Raw genomic sequence first — 17,801 nt, forward strand, 5'->3', positions numbered from 1 at the left:
CAGTTTTGACCGCGACTCTGGAAGACTTGGAGTTAAGCTTTTCTCTGAGAAAAGAACAAAGAACGGCACTGAAGTCATTCTTAAAAAAGGAAGATGTGTTCGGAGTTTTGCTGACCAGATACGGCGAATGTTTAATCTGTTTAAGCTCTGTTTCACCTTTGTTGCTCTGGTTGGTGTAGCGCTATCCTATCACGTGCAGAGGGAGTTTGAAAGACAACCGTTTATCCCGCCCCTCGGATTGAGCTGTCTATGGGGAGTTTCCAGACCAAACATCTTGATGTGGGTCTGGCTTGTCAGGCTAACAAAGTGCAGCTTTAAGAACATACATACATTTATACATACATCTGGGACAGCATAATGGTGAGTAAAATAAGAGAATTTGGATGTTTGGGTGGATTATCACAGATAGGATAAATAAGTTTCATGACAAGTTGTGCATGGAAACTTTGATTTTATTTACACTATTTACAGTTCTTTTGGTTGAATTCAGCTGAAATTCATAGCAAATGTTCGCAACACTGTATATTACATGTTCTGTAACTTAGCTGTTAAAAATTACAGTCATTTACACCCTGTTTTCCAGATTAGATAAGAAATATGAATAGCATTTAAAACAGAGAGATATTGAGCATTTAACCGTTTAATGTCCAGATATTTCCTAGAAAGTCTTAAATTGCACATATTTTTATATGAGCATATGTGTAGTTCTTTTGCAGTTCAGTTTTTCACATAAGAAGGGCACAAATCTGTAGAAATTCTCATGAGTCTCCAAATGACACCCAGCAAATTGTCAGAATCTATTTCTACGGTTGTCTATTTTGTATGATAGTAGTTTAGCCACCAAGAATATTGTCAGGTGGAAAAAGAGGAATACAGTCATTGGCAGTATTGTTTTCCACAGACTTGAATGGGTTAAGTGCCTTTTAAAGGAGACCTTTTTCTCCATGAACATTCAGTGGTTCTTAGTGTTGTCCAGTAGATGGCAATGTTGCACAGTTTTGATGCCATCCATCCATTCATCTGTGGTGGGCAGTATTTGTATTTCATTATCCAGCTTGTAAGGCAGACATTAAGCTGCCTCTGTCTTTGGCAGTGATTTTAGAAAAGAACCGAAGTCTTTTAGTCATTTTCAAGAAGATCAATGGGGCAGTCTCCGTGGGGATGGGGAGGGTGGTCTTCGCACTGGGGGCAGATCATAATGCCCGGGAATGTGGCTGTTGACGGGCAGATCATAATGATTCTGAGGTTCCTGTTCCACAACGTTGCCAAGGGTACAATGTTCTGTAATACAGTAAACAAACACATTTTACACCAGATGTGATACCTGACACACCGAGAAACCCAACCCATGTACCCATATAGAAAAATACTGTATGCAAATATTTCTATATATATTTAGAAATACATTTGCAGAAATATAATTTTTTATTATATTTCCTGATTATATTTTAACATGTATTTCCTCATATTTTGACCATTTGTTGTACATTTTCAGTTTAAATTGTCCAATATATATATATATATATATATATATATATATATATATATATATATATATATATATATATATATAAAATACATTTTGCATTTAGCAAAAATATATTTAAAGACTCTGAATGAATGTTTTTTTCTTTAGTAATAGATTTTGTTAATTGATGAATAATATAAAATATTCATCAAAGAATCCTAAAAAAAATATGTTGTAATTTTTTATTTTTTTATTTTTAGTAAAAAAGTAAGCAGCATGACTGTTTCTAACATTTGTAATAAACCAGCATATTAAAATTAATTCTGAAGGATCATGTTAGACTTTGCATCACAGAAATATATTATATATATTCAGTTTTTGATCACATAAATGCAGGCTTGATAAGCATAAGAGACTTTAAAAACATAAAAAATATAGTAATGCTTCTGATATTTTCCTTTTTCTATCCCTCAGCACAGATAGAGTAATATCCGGTTTCTTTGAATAAAAATACCTCTGCATGAGAGAGTGGAGGGCGTCATGACCGGTGGGCTGATTTCAGTGTAGGATCTTTCACGAGGCACTGCAGACTTCATCTCCATGTAGCTGCACTCTGGAGGACATGGTGGCAGTCCGGGCAGATCTTTGATGGTGGCGTACGGGTTCTCACTGTTCAGAGAGCTGCTGCTTACTGCCACACATGAATCTTTCAACTCTGCAACCACAACAGGGTTTTAGACACGATTAAATAAGATATATAGAAGCCCAATATCTTGGGGACTTTTACCTTTGTTGTAATGCTTCCCCATGGTAGCACTATAGCTGTAACTTCGATCAATCCCAAAAGCCCCTGCAAACACAATAAGACCACATCCAGTTTACTCAGACAACCGCACAGCACAAAACAAACTCAGACTACAGTGCAAGCATACAGTGGAATTGTTTCCCAGTATCCATTACCTGGATCTTTAGGTGGCTCCTGGTGTTTCCAGCCTGGAGGAAGAGTTGCATTTGTCTCAGCTGCAAACAGACCTCTTCTCTCCCTCTCCATGTTTTTCAGACTGCAGAACAGCTGGTTGTTGGTGTTCTGTCAAAGCATGAGACGTAAAGGAAAGTCATTTCTGTTATATCTGCAAAATTCAGCGTAAAAAGAAATGTTATTTTGCTCCAAAAACAGAAAATGACTGCTAAAATTTTCTGTTAAATATGTAATCAATTAATATACAGCACTACTGCTAACATAATGATGACTTTTCATCTCATTATGACATAATATTGTCATTCAATTTCAATTTAGTATTTCACAATTTTGACTTTTTAATCTCATAATGATGACTTTTTACCTCATTATCATTTACCAAAGCATGCTTTTTTTCTTGCGGAAATGGGCTTCCATAAATTCTGTTTAAAAACACCAGTTTATATCAGTTCTGGTTCATTTATTCACCTTGCAAATCAAGTGGACTGCATTCTGGGCTAGTGCTGTATACTGTACATCGTTCACTGTATATTGTTTTATTATGCTCAAATGTTTTATTTTAGCAGATGCTTTTAACTAAAGGGACTTACAAATGAAAAACATAAGCAATTTGTCACAGTGCCAACAATATGATAGTATAGATAGTATATATTCAGAACATAGCCATAGTAGTACCTTGATGGTTCTGTCCTGGTTGTTGGGCAGGTGTGGCAGTGGAGGTCTGTTCTGAGACAGTGTGTGATAACTCGGGTTTGAGTAGTAGTGATGGTAGCTGTGCGGAACATCTAAAAGAAAAGTGCAAATGTCAAATGAAATATCATGTTGAATATGGTTATGTAAATGAAGGAGCTTTACTCTTTTAAAGAATCCATGTCAGGTAGCACACATTGCTGAGGCTGACACAAACAAATAGCTATATTGTCTATTTAGAAAAAAGTGACAAGCACTTCAAATGCAGTACCATTCAAAAGTTAGGGGCCAATAAGATTTTTTTTCTGGAAAGATATTAATGCTTATTTAGCAAGGATGCATTAAATTGATTCAAACTGACAGTTAGATTTGTATTTCATATGAATGCTGTTCTTTTCACTAAAAAGTTTAATGGTTGTCACAACTGTTTTTAACATTGATAATGGTGGAGGTGGTTGGGGAGATTCCCCCCTTCTATTTGTAAAACGCTTTGAGTGCCTAGAAAAGCGCTATATAAATGTAACAAATATTATAATTATTATATTGTATGTTTCTCCAGCACCAAATTAGCATATTAGAAAGACTTCTGAACGATCATGTGACTGAAAACTGGAGTAATGGCAGTATATATATATATATATATATATATATATATATATATATATATATATATATATATATATATATATATATATATATATATATATATATATATAAACATAAAACATTGAAACATTGAAAAATTTTAATTGTAATAATACATTTTAAATAATTTAAATAATAGTAATACTTTTTCAATCACTGTAAAAAATTCTACTTAGAGCCACTGTAGTGAGATGGGCTCTCTAATGACGTCTTTAGTGTCTTTTATGAGCCTTGAGAGAGGAAATGACATTAGTGTCAATGAAGGCCTTTCTGAGCCTTTAGATTTCAACAAAAATATCTTTATTTGTGTTCTGAAAATGAACGGAGGTCTTACAGGTGTCAAACGACATTAGGGTAAGTAATTAATAAGATAATTTTTATTTTTGGGTGAACTAACCCTTTAAACTTTTAAGTTTTCTCAACTTTTTTTTTTACAGTGCTATATTGCTGTATTTTATATTGCTGCAGACTTGTTTAGCATAAGAGACTTCTTTCAAAAGCATTTAAAAAAAGCATTTTAAGTGGCAATTTAAATGTGGCACTACAGAAAGTATCAGAAACTCTCGTGGCTTACCTGGCACAGCATACTCTGAACTGACTGTGCGGGTTGAGGAGAAAGACACGACGGGTGTGTTGCTCTGTTTGTCCTGCTGTCTGCGCCGATATAATAGCAGGACAGCCAAAAGAAGCACAACCAGAATCACCAGCACCACAATGCCTGCGATCGCACCCCAAGAGTCCCTTTCCACCGGAGACACAGGCACCATCATGCTCAGCTCCTTCTCTGAAAAACACACAAGCGTTTACGTTACACGCACTGATACAGCATTGACGATGTCAACATGACATATAAATGTGTGTTACTTTTAATACCTGGTTTGCAGTCCTCGCCTGGTCCAGGCACACATATACAGTCTCCGGTTTGAGGATCGCAGGAATGGTTTGGGGGACACAAGCAGGTCTGAGCACAGTTAGGGCCGAACGTCCCAGGCTGACACACTACAAAGACAGACATTTGGCAAAGGCTTGATGAACTTGTAGAGAGTGATAGACATATAGAGCCTGATCCAGGAATAAAAAAATATTTTCAGCTGAGAATCACAATATGAGGTATTTCTTCTGAAACCACATCCAGGAAATCTGCCATACAGTCCCTTTGAGGATAATCAAATCTAATATTCACCTTCAATGCTGCACAAAGTCATGTTCTTATTCTGTATTTTTGTCTTGTTTTCCCAGTAGAAATATCTAAACGTTCTTAAAATCAAGATATACTTAAGGTTCAAAATGATAGTTGATGATAGTTTTGTTTTCTAAAAACTGTATCAAAATTAAGTAAGGGTTATGGTTAAAAAAAAAGAAAAAATATCTACCAATGGGGTAAGAGCAATCAAACTAATTCATTGACCATCTATGGCTCTATATTGATGCATATATGAATATTACATGTAATGCTATTTTTGTCTTCATTTCTAAATGTTTTATCATCTTTACCAGCCAGCTTCAAGTTTTACCCTTTATTGTGTTCATACTGTATATTGCACAAAGAAACATGTTTCCGTATAACTGTGAATGCATGTACACACATTCACCAATGAGTTACAGCAGATTTCTAATTCCCAGCATGCTTTGCTTCTGACTGTTAAAGGAGAGTAAATTGAAGTATTATTTCACATGTTTTGCTCAATGTTAATATAGGGGGAGATCTGTTAGCTTTTGTATTACTTTTGGAACTGTTATTATACTTAAGTATAATAGTAATGGCTGCAAACGCTTCAACACAGTCATAGTCTCTTTGCTAATTACTTTATTATACGGGTGTCGAACGACAGTAATTATTGATAGAATTTTCATTTTTGGGTGAAATATATATATACATACATACATACATTATGATATATTATTAAATTGATAGTCACATATTTTTTAATATATGAAAAGGGGCATATCCTTATGTATTATTCAATATATTAACACAAAATATTATTGAATATTACTGTAAATATGTATATTTTCAAATATACTGTTATTTCATTAATATATAGATCATTCACACAGCTCTGGAAAAAATTAAGAAACCACTTAACACTGATTTCTTAATGTTAAGTTGTCTCTTATTTTTTCCAGAGCTGTATATAGGGTAATATATTTTCTTTCCATATGGGGAAAACTCACATAAAGCGCAGTCCGGTCCAGTCCATCCCACGGGACAGAGGCACAAACCATCCTGATGGTGACAGGTTGCATTGTTGGTGCACCTGCACACATTACTACAATGGCTTCCATACCGACCAATTGGGCAGGCTAGAAATAAGACAAAAACAGCATATATTTTTTATAGCAGGTTTAAAAGAATGGTTCACTCAAAAAGGACAATTTTTTTAAACGATTTATGTTCTTATTTTCAGTGAATAGTGACTTAAATTGGCAACTTTTGTGCATTTTGGCCGTTTTTGGAGCTTGACAGATAATGGTCGCTATGAACTGTAATTGCATGGAAAATTACTGCGATGAAATTCCCCTTTTGTGTTTGATGCGTTTTTGTTAGAAATTACATGAGGCAGTTAAGCAAATAATGACAAAATTTAGATTTTTTGATGACTGTGTGTGCATGTTTATATCTAACCTTGTTCGCACAGTTGTCCCGTATATCCAGGCTGACACAGACAATCGCCTGTAATGTGATGGCAGGACAAGGCATGCACACATGATGGGCATTGACGGCTACACCTCTCTCCGAATAGACCAGCACTACACACTAAAGAGAAAAGATGGGAGCTCTCTTTAAACCAGCTCTAATGTGACCTGAGCTCTCAGAGACACGGTGATAACGGTGACTGTACAGAATACTTACTGTGTTGACACTCAGCTCCCCAGAATCCGGGTTTGCATACGCAGGCTCCGGTGTGTGCCTGACAGGTGGCGCTGTTGAGGCAGGAGCAGGTCTGGTTGCACTGATGGCCCCACTTTCCCTCTGGACACTGCTGTGTACAGCGCAGACCTGCAGAAAAAATAGCCTAAACTCTAATATGCTGTTTAAGATTAATGATCTATTTTAATAGCTTGGGGAGGAAAACAAATCTAAGTTTCATTAGTTTCACACTAGATTTTTCCAAATATTCTGAGAACTGATTATATACTCAAGACTGATAACATACTTCAACCATTGTTTACAAAAATGGTCACTTGTTACTTATGTTTGGGGTCTCAGATATATTTTTATAAATCTCTGACTAATATACATACTGTAGAGATTTGTGCAAAATTTCTTTAGGCATGCAAACTTAGATGACAGACCACTTTGCTGATAAATACAAATCCCTGTACATGACAAAATATATATTTATATATTGTGACCATAAATTAAGAATTTGTTTCCATTATTTATTAATTTGTTCTCTTGTTTAGGTAAATCGTGGCCACGTTGAACTTGTCCCTCATTTTAGTTTAATCAAAACAAGGGAACAAATTAAAGGGTTAGTTCACCCAAAAATGAAAATTCAGTCATTAATGTCGTTCGACACCCGTAAGACCTCCGTTCATCTTCGGAACACAAATGAAGATATTTTTATTGAAATCTGATGGCTCAGAAAGGCCTTCATTAACACCAATGTCATTTCCTCTCTCAAGACCTATAAAAGACCCTAAAGATGTTGTTACAAAGCCCATCTCCCTAAAGTGGCTCTACAATCATTTTATGAAGCGGCAAGAATAGTTTTTGTGCGCAAAAAAACTAAATAACGACTTATATAGTGATCCTGAATCCTGAATCGATTCACTGATTCATAATGTTTGAAACTTTGTTTAGAAATCACTATATAAGTCGTTATTTGGGGGGTTTTTTTGCTCACAAAAACTATTCTCGTTGCTGCATAAAATTATTGTAGAATCACTGTAGTGAGGCTTTGTAACGACATCTTTAGTGCCTTTTATGGGTCTTGAGAGAGGAAATGACATTAGTGTCAAAGAAAGCCGGTCTGAGCCATCGGATTTCAATGAAACTATCTTCATTTGTGTTCTGAAGATAAGCGGAGGTCTTACAGGTGTCGAACGACATTAGGGTACGTAATTATTGACAGAATTTTCTTTCTTGGGTGGACTAACCCTTTAAAACGTGCTGACGTATTAGTATTTAATAACGCATACTGAACACAATACTCTATTTAATAATGCAATGTGCTTGGCTTATCCTTCCATTTCCAGTGACAGAATATCAGTTGTGATTTTTATCTCCTGCTTGACTCATTATTTGGTCAACCAAAAGCTATTCATTTAAACCTTTATAACTGCATGCATACTGTAAACTGTTTTGCGTAAGGCAATAATATACATAAATGTGAATAAAGTCCTACCTGTCCAACCAGGTAAACACAGACACTGGCCCGTAACACTCTCGCATCCTTCATCATGCAGACAGTCACATTGCTGCCGACAGCCTGGGCCGAACGTCCCGATCTGTTTAAACCAAAATGGAAATTCTGATTCAGAACGATCAAGTAACTATGACTCTGCCCAGTGAGATTAATCGGCTCTAACTTAATTACTACTTTAATTTAAAGGATGGCCATACAACATATACTCAGAGTCAGAGGAGTGTTATTCATTTGCCATCCGATTAATAACTTGTGCTTATGGTGTAAAGATTACTGGAGCTGATTTAGGAGACAGACATGCTGAACCGACAACAACACAGATGTCAAATTCAGTTCATGAGAGGAAAAAGTGTGACTTAAGCTGAATTTCCTGCATCTTATAAACTGGTTATTGTAAATCAAACGCATGTGCACTGTATGATAAATCAGATATTTGATTTACTGGACAGGACTCGTGACAGGAAGCTCCTCTCCAGCCTGCAGTGCACCTGCAAGAACCGTCGGCAGGGTGGCAGGATGCTCCATTTGCACACTGGCAGGTAAAGTTGCAGCCAGGACCCCATGTGCCCTTTAAACATGCGATGGAACAGTCAAGTCCCCTCCATCCTAAACACACACACACATACACATTAAACATTTTAAAACACTGTCGGGGTGACATTGTTCTCACTTCTACCATCAGACAGTCAATATTAAGAGGAGAGGCAACAAAAGGAAACTTAAAAAAAAAAAGGTAATATAATAACAGGTTTTAAATATTTTATGTATATCATATTAATATATTTTAACCCCTTAACTGTCAGCACTTGCTGTTTTTTTAAATGCCATTTTTGCAGAACACCTTCATCATAAATTAGGTATCATGCGAAAGCTTACGAACTCAAAATCCTGTGAAAACCCATTATGAAATTGGAAGCTGCATTATCATTAAAACAGTACTTTAATTATTTAAGCAGGCTCCTCCCCTGGTGGGCAGTGATTGGTTTGATATTACAACATTAACTACTTTATGATAAAAACCTTAAAACCATAACCTCTAATCTTGACAAAACCTATCATTGGAAAGGTCTCAAGGTTCCATGTTTGGTTATATTTTGTGATAGAAATGATATTTGAACAGAAATGTATTTATTTGTTACAGAAGAGAATGCATTAAAAAAAATCAATGGAATGTGGATGACTATTTTTAGTACAGTGCCTAAACAAAATCTCAGGAAATTGAATTTGTGTGATATCAACTTCCAATTAAGAACACATCTTAGGTAGATATACGGCTTTGATTTTATAGTAATTTCATAGTAAATTATTTTGTCAAATATATGTTATATCAGTTAAAAATGTTTAAATGAGTACATTTGATTGTGATTACACTCTAAAAAATGCTGGGTTAAAAACAACCCAAGTTGGGTTGAAAATGCACCGACCCAACAATTGAGTTGTTTTAACCCAATGGTTGAGTTGTTTTAACCCAGTGGTTGAGTTGTTTTAACCCAGTGGTTGGGTTAAATGTTGCTTAAGACAACCCAATTGCTGGGTAAGAACAACTCAACCATTGGGTTAAAACAACTCAATTGTTGGGTCGGTGCATTTTCAACCCAATTTGGGTTGTTTTTAACCCAGCATTTTTTAGAGTGTATGTGTCTTATTTAAACCAATAACAAACATATTCTATATTCCAAAGCATTCTTGAATTACAACCATTTAAATTGAGATTTCCACATCTTTTCTCAAAGGGGGGTGAGGGGTGCAGTTAAAGGGTTAAAATGTCATTTAAATGTAATTGATGACAAAGCTGATTTTTATTAGCCGTTACTCTAGTCTTCAGCGTCACAGGATCCTTCAGAAATTATTTTAATATGCTGATTCGGTACTTAAGAAACATGTCTTATTATTTTTAAAGCTAAATAGAAATATTTTTTGACATTTATAAATGTTTTTACTCTCACTTTTGATTAATGTAATATTTTTTTGCAGAATAAAAGTATTAATTCCTAATATGTTTATGAGTATATGTGTGTGTGTGTGTGTGTATATATATATATATATATATATATATATATATATATATATATATATATATATATATATATATATATATATAAAAACCATACATTATATGATAAAGATCAAGAGTGCATTTGAGGAGATTGTTCCCTTTATTTTGTCATTCATTTTGAATTTTGTCATTATTTATTGACTCATTTACTGTCTCACTGATGCTCTTAATTCATTGACCAAATGTTTTATTCACAGTTTAATTCGTTTTTCTTTTCATTTGTAGTGTACCAAAACTCACCTTCCTTACAGAAACATGTTCCATCAATGGGAGAGCAGGCTATAGAGTTAACGCAGGTACAAGGAGACAAGCAGCCCTTCCCATAGAAACCATCCTCACAGAGCTTCTCGCAGTGCAATCCCTACACACACACATAGGAATATTAAACATCTGGGGTGGCATTAGTTACCTGTATTATGAGTTACTGTATTGCATAAGTTATTTTGTTTGTGACCATGTCTGTCCCACTCACCGTATATCCAGCAGCACAGTGGCACTGGCCAGTCACTGTGTCACACACCCCTCCGTTCACACAGAGGCAGGGCTCCAGGCAACCGTTACCATAGTAACCATGAGCACAGGTTTCATTACAGTACAGCCCCGCCCACCCAGGCTGACAGGTACACTCCCCCTTCAGAGGGTGACAGCTGTAACATCCACCACACAATCCAAACATATGACATGTGGGAAAATTGCTGAACAGCATTTGGTTATTAGAATGATCAGTTGATTGATTGGTCAACACAAATAGTGTGTCTTTGTTCTCAGCAGTTTTGTTTTCATTAAAGCTTGAGTCCGTGACTTTTTTTGTGTTCAAGATTTACAAAAATGATGTAATGGAAATGTACAACATTAAAGGTGGGGTAAGTGTTATTTCAAAATCGTTTTAGAAAAAGGACTCAGGCCAAGTGGAATAACAAACTTGTAGCCAATCAGAGGTAAGGGGGCGTGTCTATGGTGAGAATAGAAGCTTTTGCTTGAATATGCGTGTGTCACGTTCGCTTCTTTGTCCATTTGCGATCGTATTTTCGCTCACTTCAGCGATGATAAAGACCCGTTCATTTCCACACCATATGGAGCATCTAAATCCCCTCAGTGTTTCAAGGTTTCAAGCGTCAGCTCACAAAATGTATCCGACAGGTAAGATACTATACTCGTAATATTATGTTTGTTTCCTCTTTTCATCTATATAACCCATCCGGTCATAATTGTAATATTTCATTAGCTGGACTATCGAGCTTGTATACTAACGTTATCAAGTTGTTCATGAGAACTGTTTGTGTTTTTGTGATCGCTATAACTCTAATCTTGTAATAATTGTAATATGTCATTAGCTAGACTGTCGGCTCGTCTTCTATCGGTTTGTGTTTTTGTGATGGAAGGGGTGACTTTTTCATCGAATATTCGACCTGGATTAGTAACACACAGATTCTTCCATAGTCGTTGCCTGGGTTACGTATGTGTGGGGCGGAGCGTTCAAAATAGGGCCAAGACCCATTTTGGGGGTAGGGGCGTGTTTGTTTTGGTCATTTGAAATATCAACAACGGTTACCAGAAAGCACTTTACCCCACCTTAAATCCACTTTCCAAACCGTGTTTTTGTCCTACCCTGAATCATTATGGTACACTTATAATAAGTGTTTATATTGGGACTATTTCAGGCCAGATTGGTAGGAACCGCTGCGGAGGAGCACAGTCCCTGCATGACTCACCATAGACGTTAACAGAGAGAAGTAGCTCTGGCTGCAATGTTCTTCCGCAAGACTCATGCAGTTCTGTTTATTAACCACTAGAGCGCAAAAAGTTATGGACTGCAGCTTTAACTAAAACTTTTAAATATGAACTAAAACTTTAATCTTAAAAAAAAAAATGTTAATTGAAATAAAGCTGAAATAAAAAGTAAATAAAAAAATGAAAACTCAACAAAAATGAAAAGCGTTGCCTTGGCCAGCTGAAATAAGTACTAAACTGACTAACTGAAATAAAAATAAAACTTTAGAAATATTTTCAAAAGCAAATACATAAAACGAATGCTAAAAATTAAACTAAAAGTAAAATGAAAGTAAAAGGTCATTCAAAATATGTATAAAAATATCATATAATATAAAATCTGCTCTGAGAACAAAGATGAAAATCCTTCAATCATTAAAGTCAATCATTTTTTCTAGTAGTAGTTGTGTTTTCACACTGGCAAATCAAAGCTAGTGCTCATCAGTAAGAGTCATTGAAGCACAAAGCACACCTGAGAGTGTTTTGTGAGTTGCAGAGGCAGCGGTGTTCGCAGTGCATGCCGTAGGCCCCATCAGGACACATCCTGTGATCGCAGCGCGGACCCTTAAACCCCGGCTCACACAGACACCCACCGTGGATGTTATAGCAGCGGGCTCCGTTAGCACAGTCACACACGCCCTTACAGTCCGCGCCATATGAACCCACTGGACACTCCTCGTTACACCTTCACAGGAGACACTCATAGTGAGCAAATCATGGAACCACACCGCTCAGATAACATCAGAAGATGTACTGTGGATTTTAGACTTTGTTCAGCTTTACTAGAGTTACAAATCCATAGTTACATTACTAAATACAATTAATAAGTTTGTACAATCAACTGCATTGTTAAATGTAGATTGAAATCAGAGATTTATATACATTTTTGATGATACAATTTTATTGCAAATATCTTTTTATTTTTTATTATATAATTGACATTATTTTTATTCATGTAAAATTATTTGGACAAATGTAAACTTATTATTTATATCAAATATAAAATCTGGGCCCTGAAGAAAAAATATACTTGAAATTGTGCTCAAGGACAAACCCTTTTCCACCATCAGACGAACAGTTCTAAGCATGGTAAGGAGCGGTTCCGGTTACTTTTCCTCTTTCCACCATTTTTCCAGGATTGGTCCCTGTGTCTGTTGCCTGGCTGCCAGTTTCTCTGTAGCTGGCCAAGCGCCTTATTCAAATTCTGTCATCATTTATTCACCCTCAAGTTGTTGCAAACTTGTACGAGTTTCTTTCTTCTGATGTTGAACACAAAAGTAACAAAGTAACAAAGCAGAGAGAGCAACCACTGACCACCATAGTATTTTCCCCCACTATGGTAGTCAATGGTTGCTCTATATGCTTTGTTACAAGCATTCTTCAAAATATTTAATTTTGTGGTTAGCAGAAGAAAGAAACTCAGGTTTGAAACAACTTAAGGGTGAGTAAATAATGACAGCATTTTCATTTTTGGATGAACTATCCCTTTAACGTAGAAGGCTGGAGCACGCTTACGTCATTCACAATGTAGGGTTTTTGCAAATAGACTGAATAATAGATTTATCATTTAAATCACGCAGCTATTTTCACTTGACTGCATTGCATGTATCCGAAGATGAATGGAGGCAGCTGAATTTGATGCATCTTTACTTGCAAATTCATGTTTTACTTGCAATTACACATGTTCATCAATAAGGTGAGCACCAGGCCCATTATAAACCTAAATATTCTTGAATTAATTAACAAGATTATCCAAGTAGTAATAGTTTGGTGACCAGACTTTGGGGGTCAAATGCTCCTGGGTTTTTTCAGATTGCCTAGTGTCGAAGGCATTGTCTGGAGTCTGGCAATTTTATTCCCAAGTGCTACTTCATAGTGGACGAAACAGCGTCCGGCTCAGCCGACCTCGATTAGGAGCGAGCTAGATGGATAAATTTGAGTCAAAGTGTCGACTGGAGACAGGTGAGTAGGGGATTTTTTTACAACAGTACCGACAAGGCTGTATTGGCATGGAATGGAACTGTTAAGCAGTGAGAACGGTTTGACCTGATGGTGGAAAAGTGGCTTACAGTATGGCTTGATACTTAAGGGCCTCAAGCATCCTTTCAGCCCTGATCTTTAAACTATATTTTAAAATGTATATAAGCTATATATTCTTTATCTTTAACCTTAATTTGAAGTAAAACTGTTTATCACCTGTGCTGGAATACTAAATTCTAGTATAATCTGAGAGTACATTATACAAACCTTTCTCCTGTATAGCCTGCATCACACTGACATTGGCCTTTCTCTGGATCACAGTGACCTCCATTATGGCACAAACATTCTTTAGCACAGTTTGAACCAAAACGGCCCGGTGGACACTTCTCAGTACACACCGCACCCTGAAACAGAGAGAGAAGCTAAAAACAGATGACCAACAAATAAACAAAAAGAAAACCATGACTCAGATTTCTCACCATCCAGCCGGGTGGGCACAAACACACCCCTCTCCCCTGGCAGATGCCTCCATTCTGACATGGGCAGCGTGCAGGACAGCGTTTCGTCCCCAAACACGGCTCTTCGCATCTGAGCGGCAAAGACATCATTCAAAAATGTAAAATATGGAAACATTATTCAGTAAAATGTTTAAGGAAGATTTCAGTTGCACACTTTCTTGGCCACTAACCAGATAAGTACATCTGTGACAAAAGGTCGTGATGCTTCCATTCAAGCAAATACTAAGAAATTTCAATTAGTTTTTCAATTCAACTTTTGATTCAAATTGTTATGCTGATCAAAAAGTAAAATAAATACATAAAATAGCACAGGCATAGACATGGCATTATGTTTTCCACTCAACTGAAATCGCAGAAAAGACCAAGGGACAGATTTACTAAAAAGGGCAAATTAGCGTGAGAGTGCCAATCCAAAAAAACACTGATGGTAGTGGAAAGTTCTGCATGTGATCTACTGATGATGCGCAAATTAAAGAACACAGACGCAGCCGGATCATTTCCATAAATAACCAACACAATCTACCAAGAGCAGCACAAAATAGGGGATTGAGTCATGCTTTTTTCGTGGTAAATAGTGCCGCAAATACCAGTAAGCTGACTAGTGCAAACCTTAGTAAATCACATTGCATGATTCATGTAAATACTCTCCTCCCAAAAATTTTGCATCTGAAAGGAAAACTCCTACAAATGCATACGCAATAAGGTCAGCCGCAAAAATAACTGTCCACGCCTTTTCAGCACTATTTTTCACTGTGTGTCTTTAGTAATTCCTGACAGTAGCTTTTTATGCCAAAAGAGGGTTTGCGCTGGCGCAAGCTGTTAGGAAATCTGGCTCCAAGAATACAAAAGTACAGTATATGAAGCAATCCTCTGATAATGTATGTGCACGCACACGCGGACACACAGAGTAAGTCTGCATACTGGCTTAATATGAGAATAATGTTAATAGAAATATGCATAGGCTTATGCGACTAAATTTAGCATTTGAAATCCCTCCATAACATACAGAACCCAGTAAGAAAGTACACTATTATTCTAAAGTACTTCCTGTACTTACAGAGTTCCCGTAAATCCATCTCTGCACACACACTCTCCAGTGGTTTTATTGCAGAATCCGCCTGTTCCACACTGGCACTGCTGCAGACAGCCCTGACCGAACGACTTTGCCGGACAGGGGTCCTGACAGGAAGAAAACGTATTTCATTAAAATGATTCAACTTTCAATATAATGTACGTTGTAACTTTAGCTTTTTGTATCTTGTATACACTGCCTGGCAAAAAAGAAGGTTGCTGTTTGGATTTAAATAGACAGCTGCTTAAAAGTCTGTGATTGGATCACTATTGCAGAGATTATTATGTTTCTTGCATGTTTTATGTTTGAAGGTCTTTGGGACGTGCTGGAGTAGACTGAGCATGAAAGAATGCTGGACTCTTACATTGTCAATATGAGATCTTGAACAAAAATTATTGCACCTCTTGATGGAAGCAGTCTGTAAAGTCTCCTCCAGCACATCCCAAAGACTTTCAATGAATTTAAGTTCTAAAGTCAGAGGTGCCAATTCATGTGTGAAAATTATTCTTTTTGCACCCTTCCAACCAGTCTTTCACAATTTGAGCCTGATGAATCTTGACATCCTGGAATATGGCCATGATGTGTCTTTAAGAAATGAAAAGCTACACACTCCTTGAATTAGGGTTAGAAGAACTGTTGCCAAATATATAACATTCTAGAAACATAATAATCACGGCAATAATGAACCCCTCATAGACTTTTTTTGCATATTTAAATTCAAACAGACTTTTTTTTTTTAGCCGGGCAGTGTATCTTCTCACAAATCACACAGTAAAAAATGGAAAATGTGCAGTAGTTACCATTTTCATATTAATATTGCATTTAATAATATATTTCACTAAAATATATTAAACAATAAAACCAGTTCATTATTGACATGATACCATATCAAGATGAATAAAGAGGATGTTTGTGCGGCCATACCTGGCAGCGTTCACCAGTGTATCCGGCTGGGCACTGACAGGTTCCTGTAAGAACGTCACACTCTCCCCCGTTCTGGCACTCACAGAGTCGCCTGCATCCTGTATCCCAGTGCTGGGCATCACATGCTAAACACAAAGAAAAATTCAGCTAAATCTGAGATATCAGCAAAAACACATATTACAAAGTCTGTTCAAATGGTTTTCTTTGATTAAGGTGGTCTGACTGTGTTTGGTCATTTGAGGAAATCAGGCTTCCTAAATATTTTCTCTTGAGCATCCCTGGCATTTAGAGCATAAGTAATCGATAGCGTGATTGGCCAGAGAATTTGTACGGAGCCCAACAAAAGGAATGAGTTACAAATGGGAAATTTAACAGATGGAGTTTGGCCGGACCTCAGAGAGAGCTCAGCCCAGCACTCACACAGGGATTGGATTTCGGTCATGACACAACCTTAACTGATGACACGTACCCTTTACGGGTTAAGAAGAGGAATCCATCACAGACAGACACACACACACACACACACACACACACACACACACACACACACACACACACACACACACACACACACACACACACACACACACACACACACACACACACACACACACACACACACACACACACACACACACACACACACACACACACACACACACACACACTCACACAAAGAGGATGAATAGCTCAGTACCGAGAAAGCTTCTCTGGAATTAAAGAGATCATTAATCAATAATCAATTTTTGAAGGATTTCTTTCTATTTTGATTTAGATATATACTTTTTTAAAATAGAAATTCGATACTACAATTGAAAAGTTAGGGTTGGTAAGATTTTTTAAATGTTTTGAAAAAAAAAATCAAAAGTCTGCATTTATTTAGTCACAAATGCAGTAAAAACAATAATACTGCAATTATTATTATTATTAAATTAATATTATTAAAATCTAAAATGTTTAAAATGTTGTAATGGCAAAGCTGAATTTTCAGCAGCCCACACTTAAGTCTTCAGAGTCAAGTAATCCTTCAGAAATCCTTCTAATATCAAGAAACATTTATTATCACATTTATTATCATAGTCAAGAAACATTTACCGTTACAGTTGATGAATAGAAAGTTTAAGAACATTAATTTGAAATAGAAATCTTGAAATGAAAATCTTCAACTTTTGATTGATTTCATGCTTGATTTCATGTCTTTGAGGAATATACTATTAAAAAAAATTCTTACTGACCCCAAACTGTATACTTTTTATATATTCTGCAAAATGTTTGTTCTGTCTTTCCTTCAGGGCAGAGATTTACAGTCCTGTGGTCTGACACTGA

General features: G+C 36.4%; 1 protein-coding gene across 1 annotated transcript in view; it reads right to left on the bottom strand.

The window, feature by feature from the left end:
- Window positions 1-418: 418 nt before the first annotated feature.
- The window catches only part of pear1 (platelet endothelial aggregation receptor 1), a 56,280-nt gene continuing 38,897 nt past the window's right edge, over window positions 419-17,801 (bottom strand). Inside the window, exons 6-24 of the mRNA XM_067448492.1 lie at window positions 16,476-16,600; window positions 15,537-15,658; window positions 14,441-14,549; window positions 14,229-14,365; window positions 12,454-12,666; window positions 10,684-10,858; window positions 10,452-10,572; window positions 8,598-8,761; window positions 8,135-8,237; window positions 6,637-6,783; window positions 6,409-6,540; window positions 5,958-6,086; window positions 4,656-4,781; window positions 4,357-4,566; window positions 3,123-3,232; window positions 2,429-2,555; window positions 2,256-2,318; window positions 1,983-2,183; window positions 419-1,281 (exon numbers count right to left, since the gene is read on the bottom strand). Coding sequence (XP_067304593.1) covers window positions 1,139-1,281; window positions 1,983-2,183; window positions 2,256-2,318; window positions 2,429-2,555; window positions 3,123-3,232; window positions 4,357-4,566; window positions 4,656-4,781; window positions 5,958-6,086; window positions 6,409-6,540; window positions 6,637-6,783; window positions 8,135-8,237; window positions 8,598-8,761; window positions 10,452-10,572; window positions 10,684-10,858; window positions 12,454-12,666; window positions 14,229-14,365; window positions 14,441-14,549; window positions 15,537-15,658; window positions 16,476-16,600 — 2,657 coding nt within the window. The 3' untranslated portion in view covers window positions 419-1,138. The remainder of the gene's footprint in view (window positions 1,282-1,982; window positions 2,184-2,255; window positions 2,319-2,428; window positions 2,556-3,122; window positions 3,233-4,356; window positions 4,567-4,655; window positions 4,782-5,957; window positions 6,087-6,408; window positions 6,541-6,636; window positions 6,784-8,134; window positions 8,238-8,597; window positions 8,762-10,451; window positions 10,573-10,683; window positions 10,859-12,453; window positions 12,667-14,228; window positions 14,366-14,440; window positions 14,550-15,536; window positions 15,659-16,475; window positions 16,601-17,801) is intronic.

Source organism: Pseudorasbora parva, chromosome 7, assembly GCF_024679245.1.
Source record: "Pseudorasbora parva isolate DD20220531a chromosome 7, ASM2467924v1, whole genome shotgun sequence".
NCBI classification, from domain to species: domain Eukaryota; kingdom Metazoa; phylum Chordata; class Actinopteri; order Cypriniformes; family Gobionidae; genus Pseudorasbora; species Pseudorasbora parva.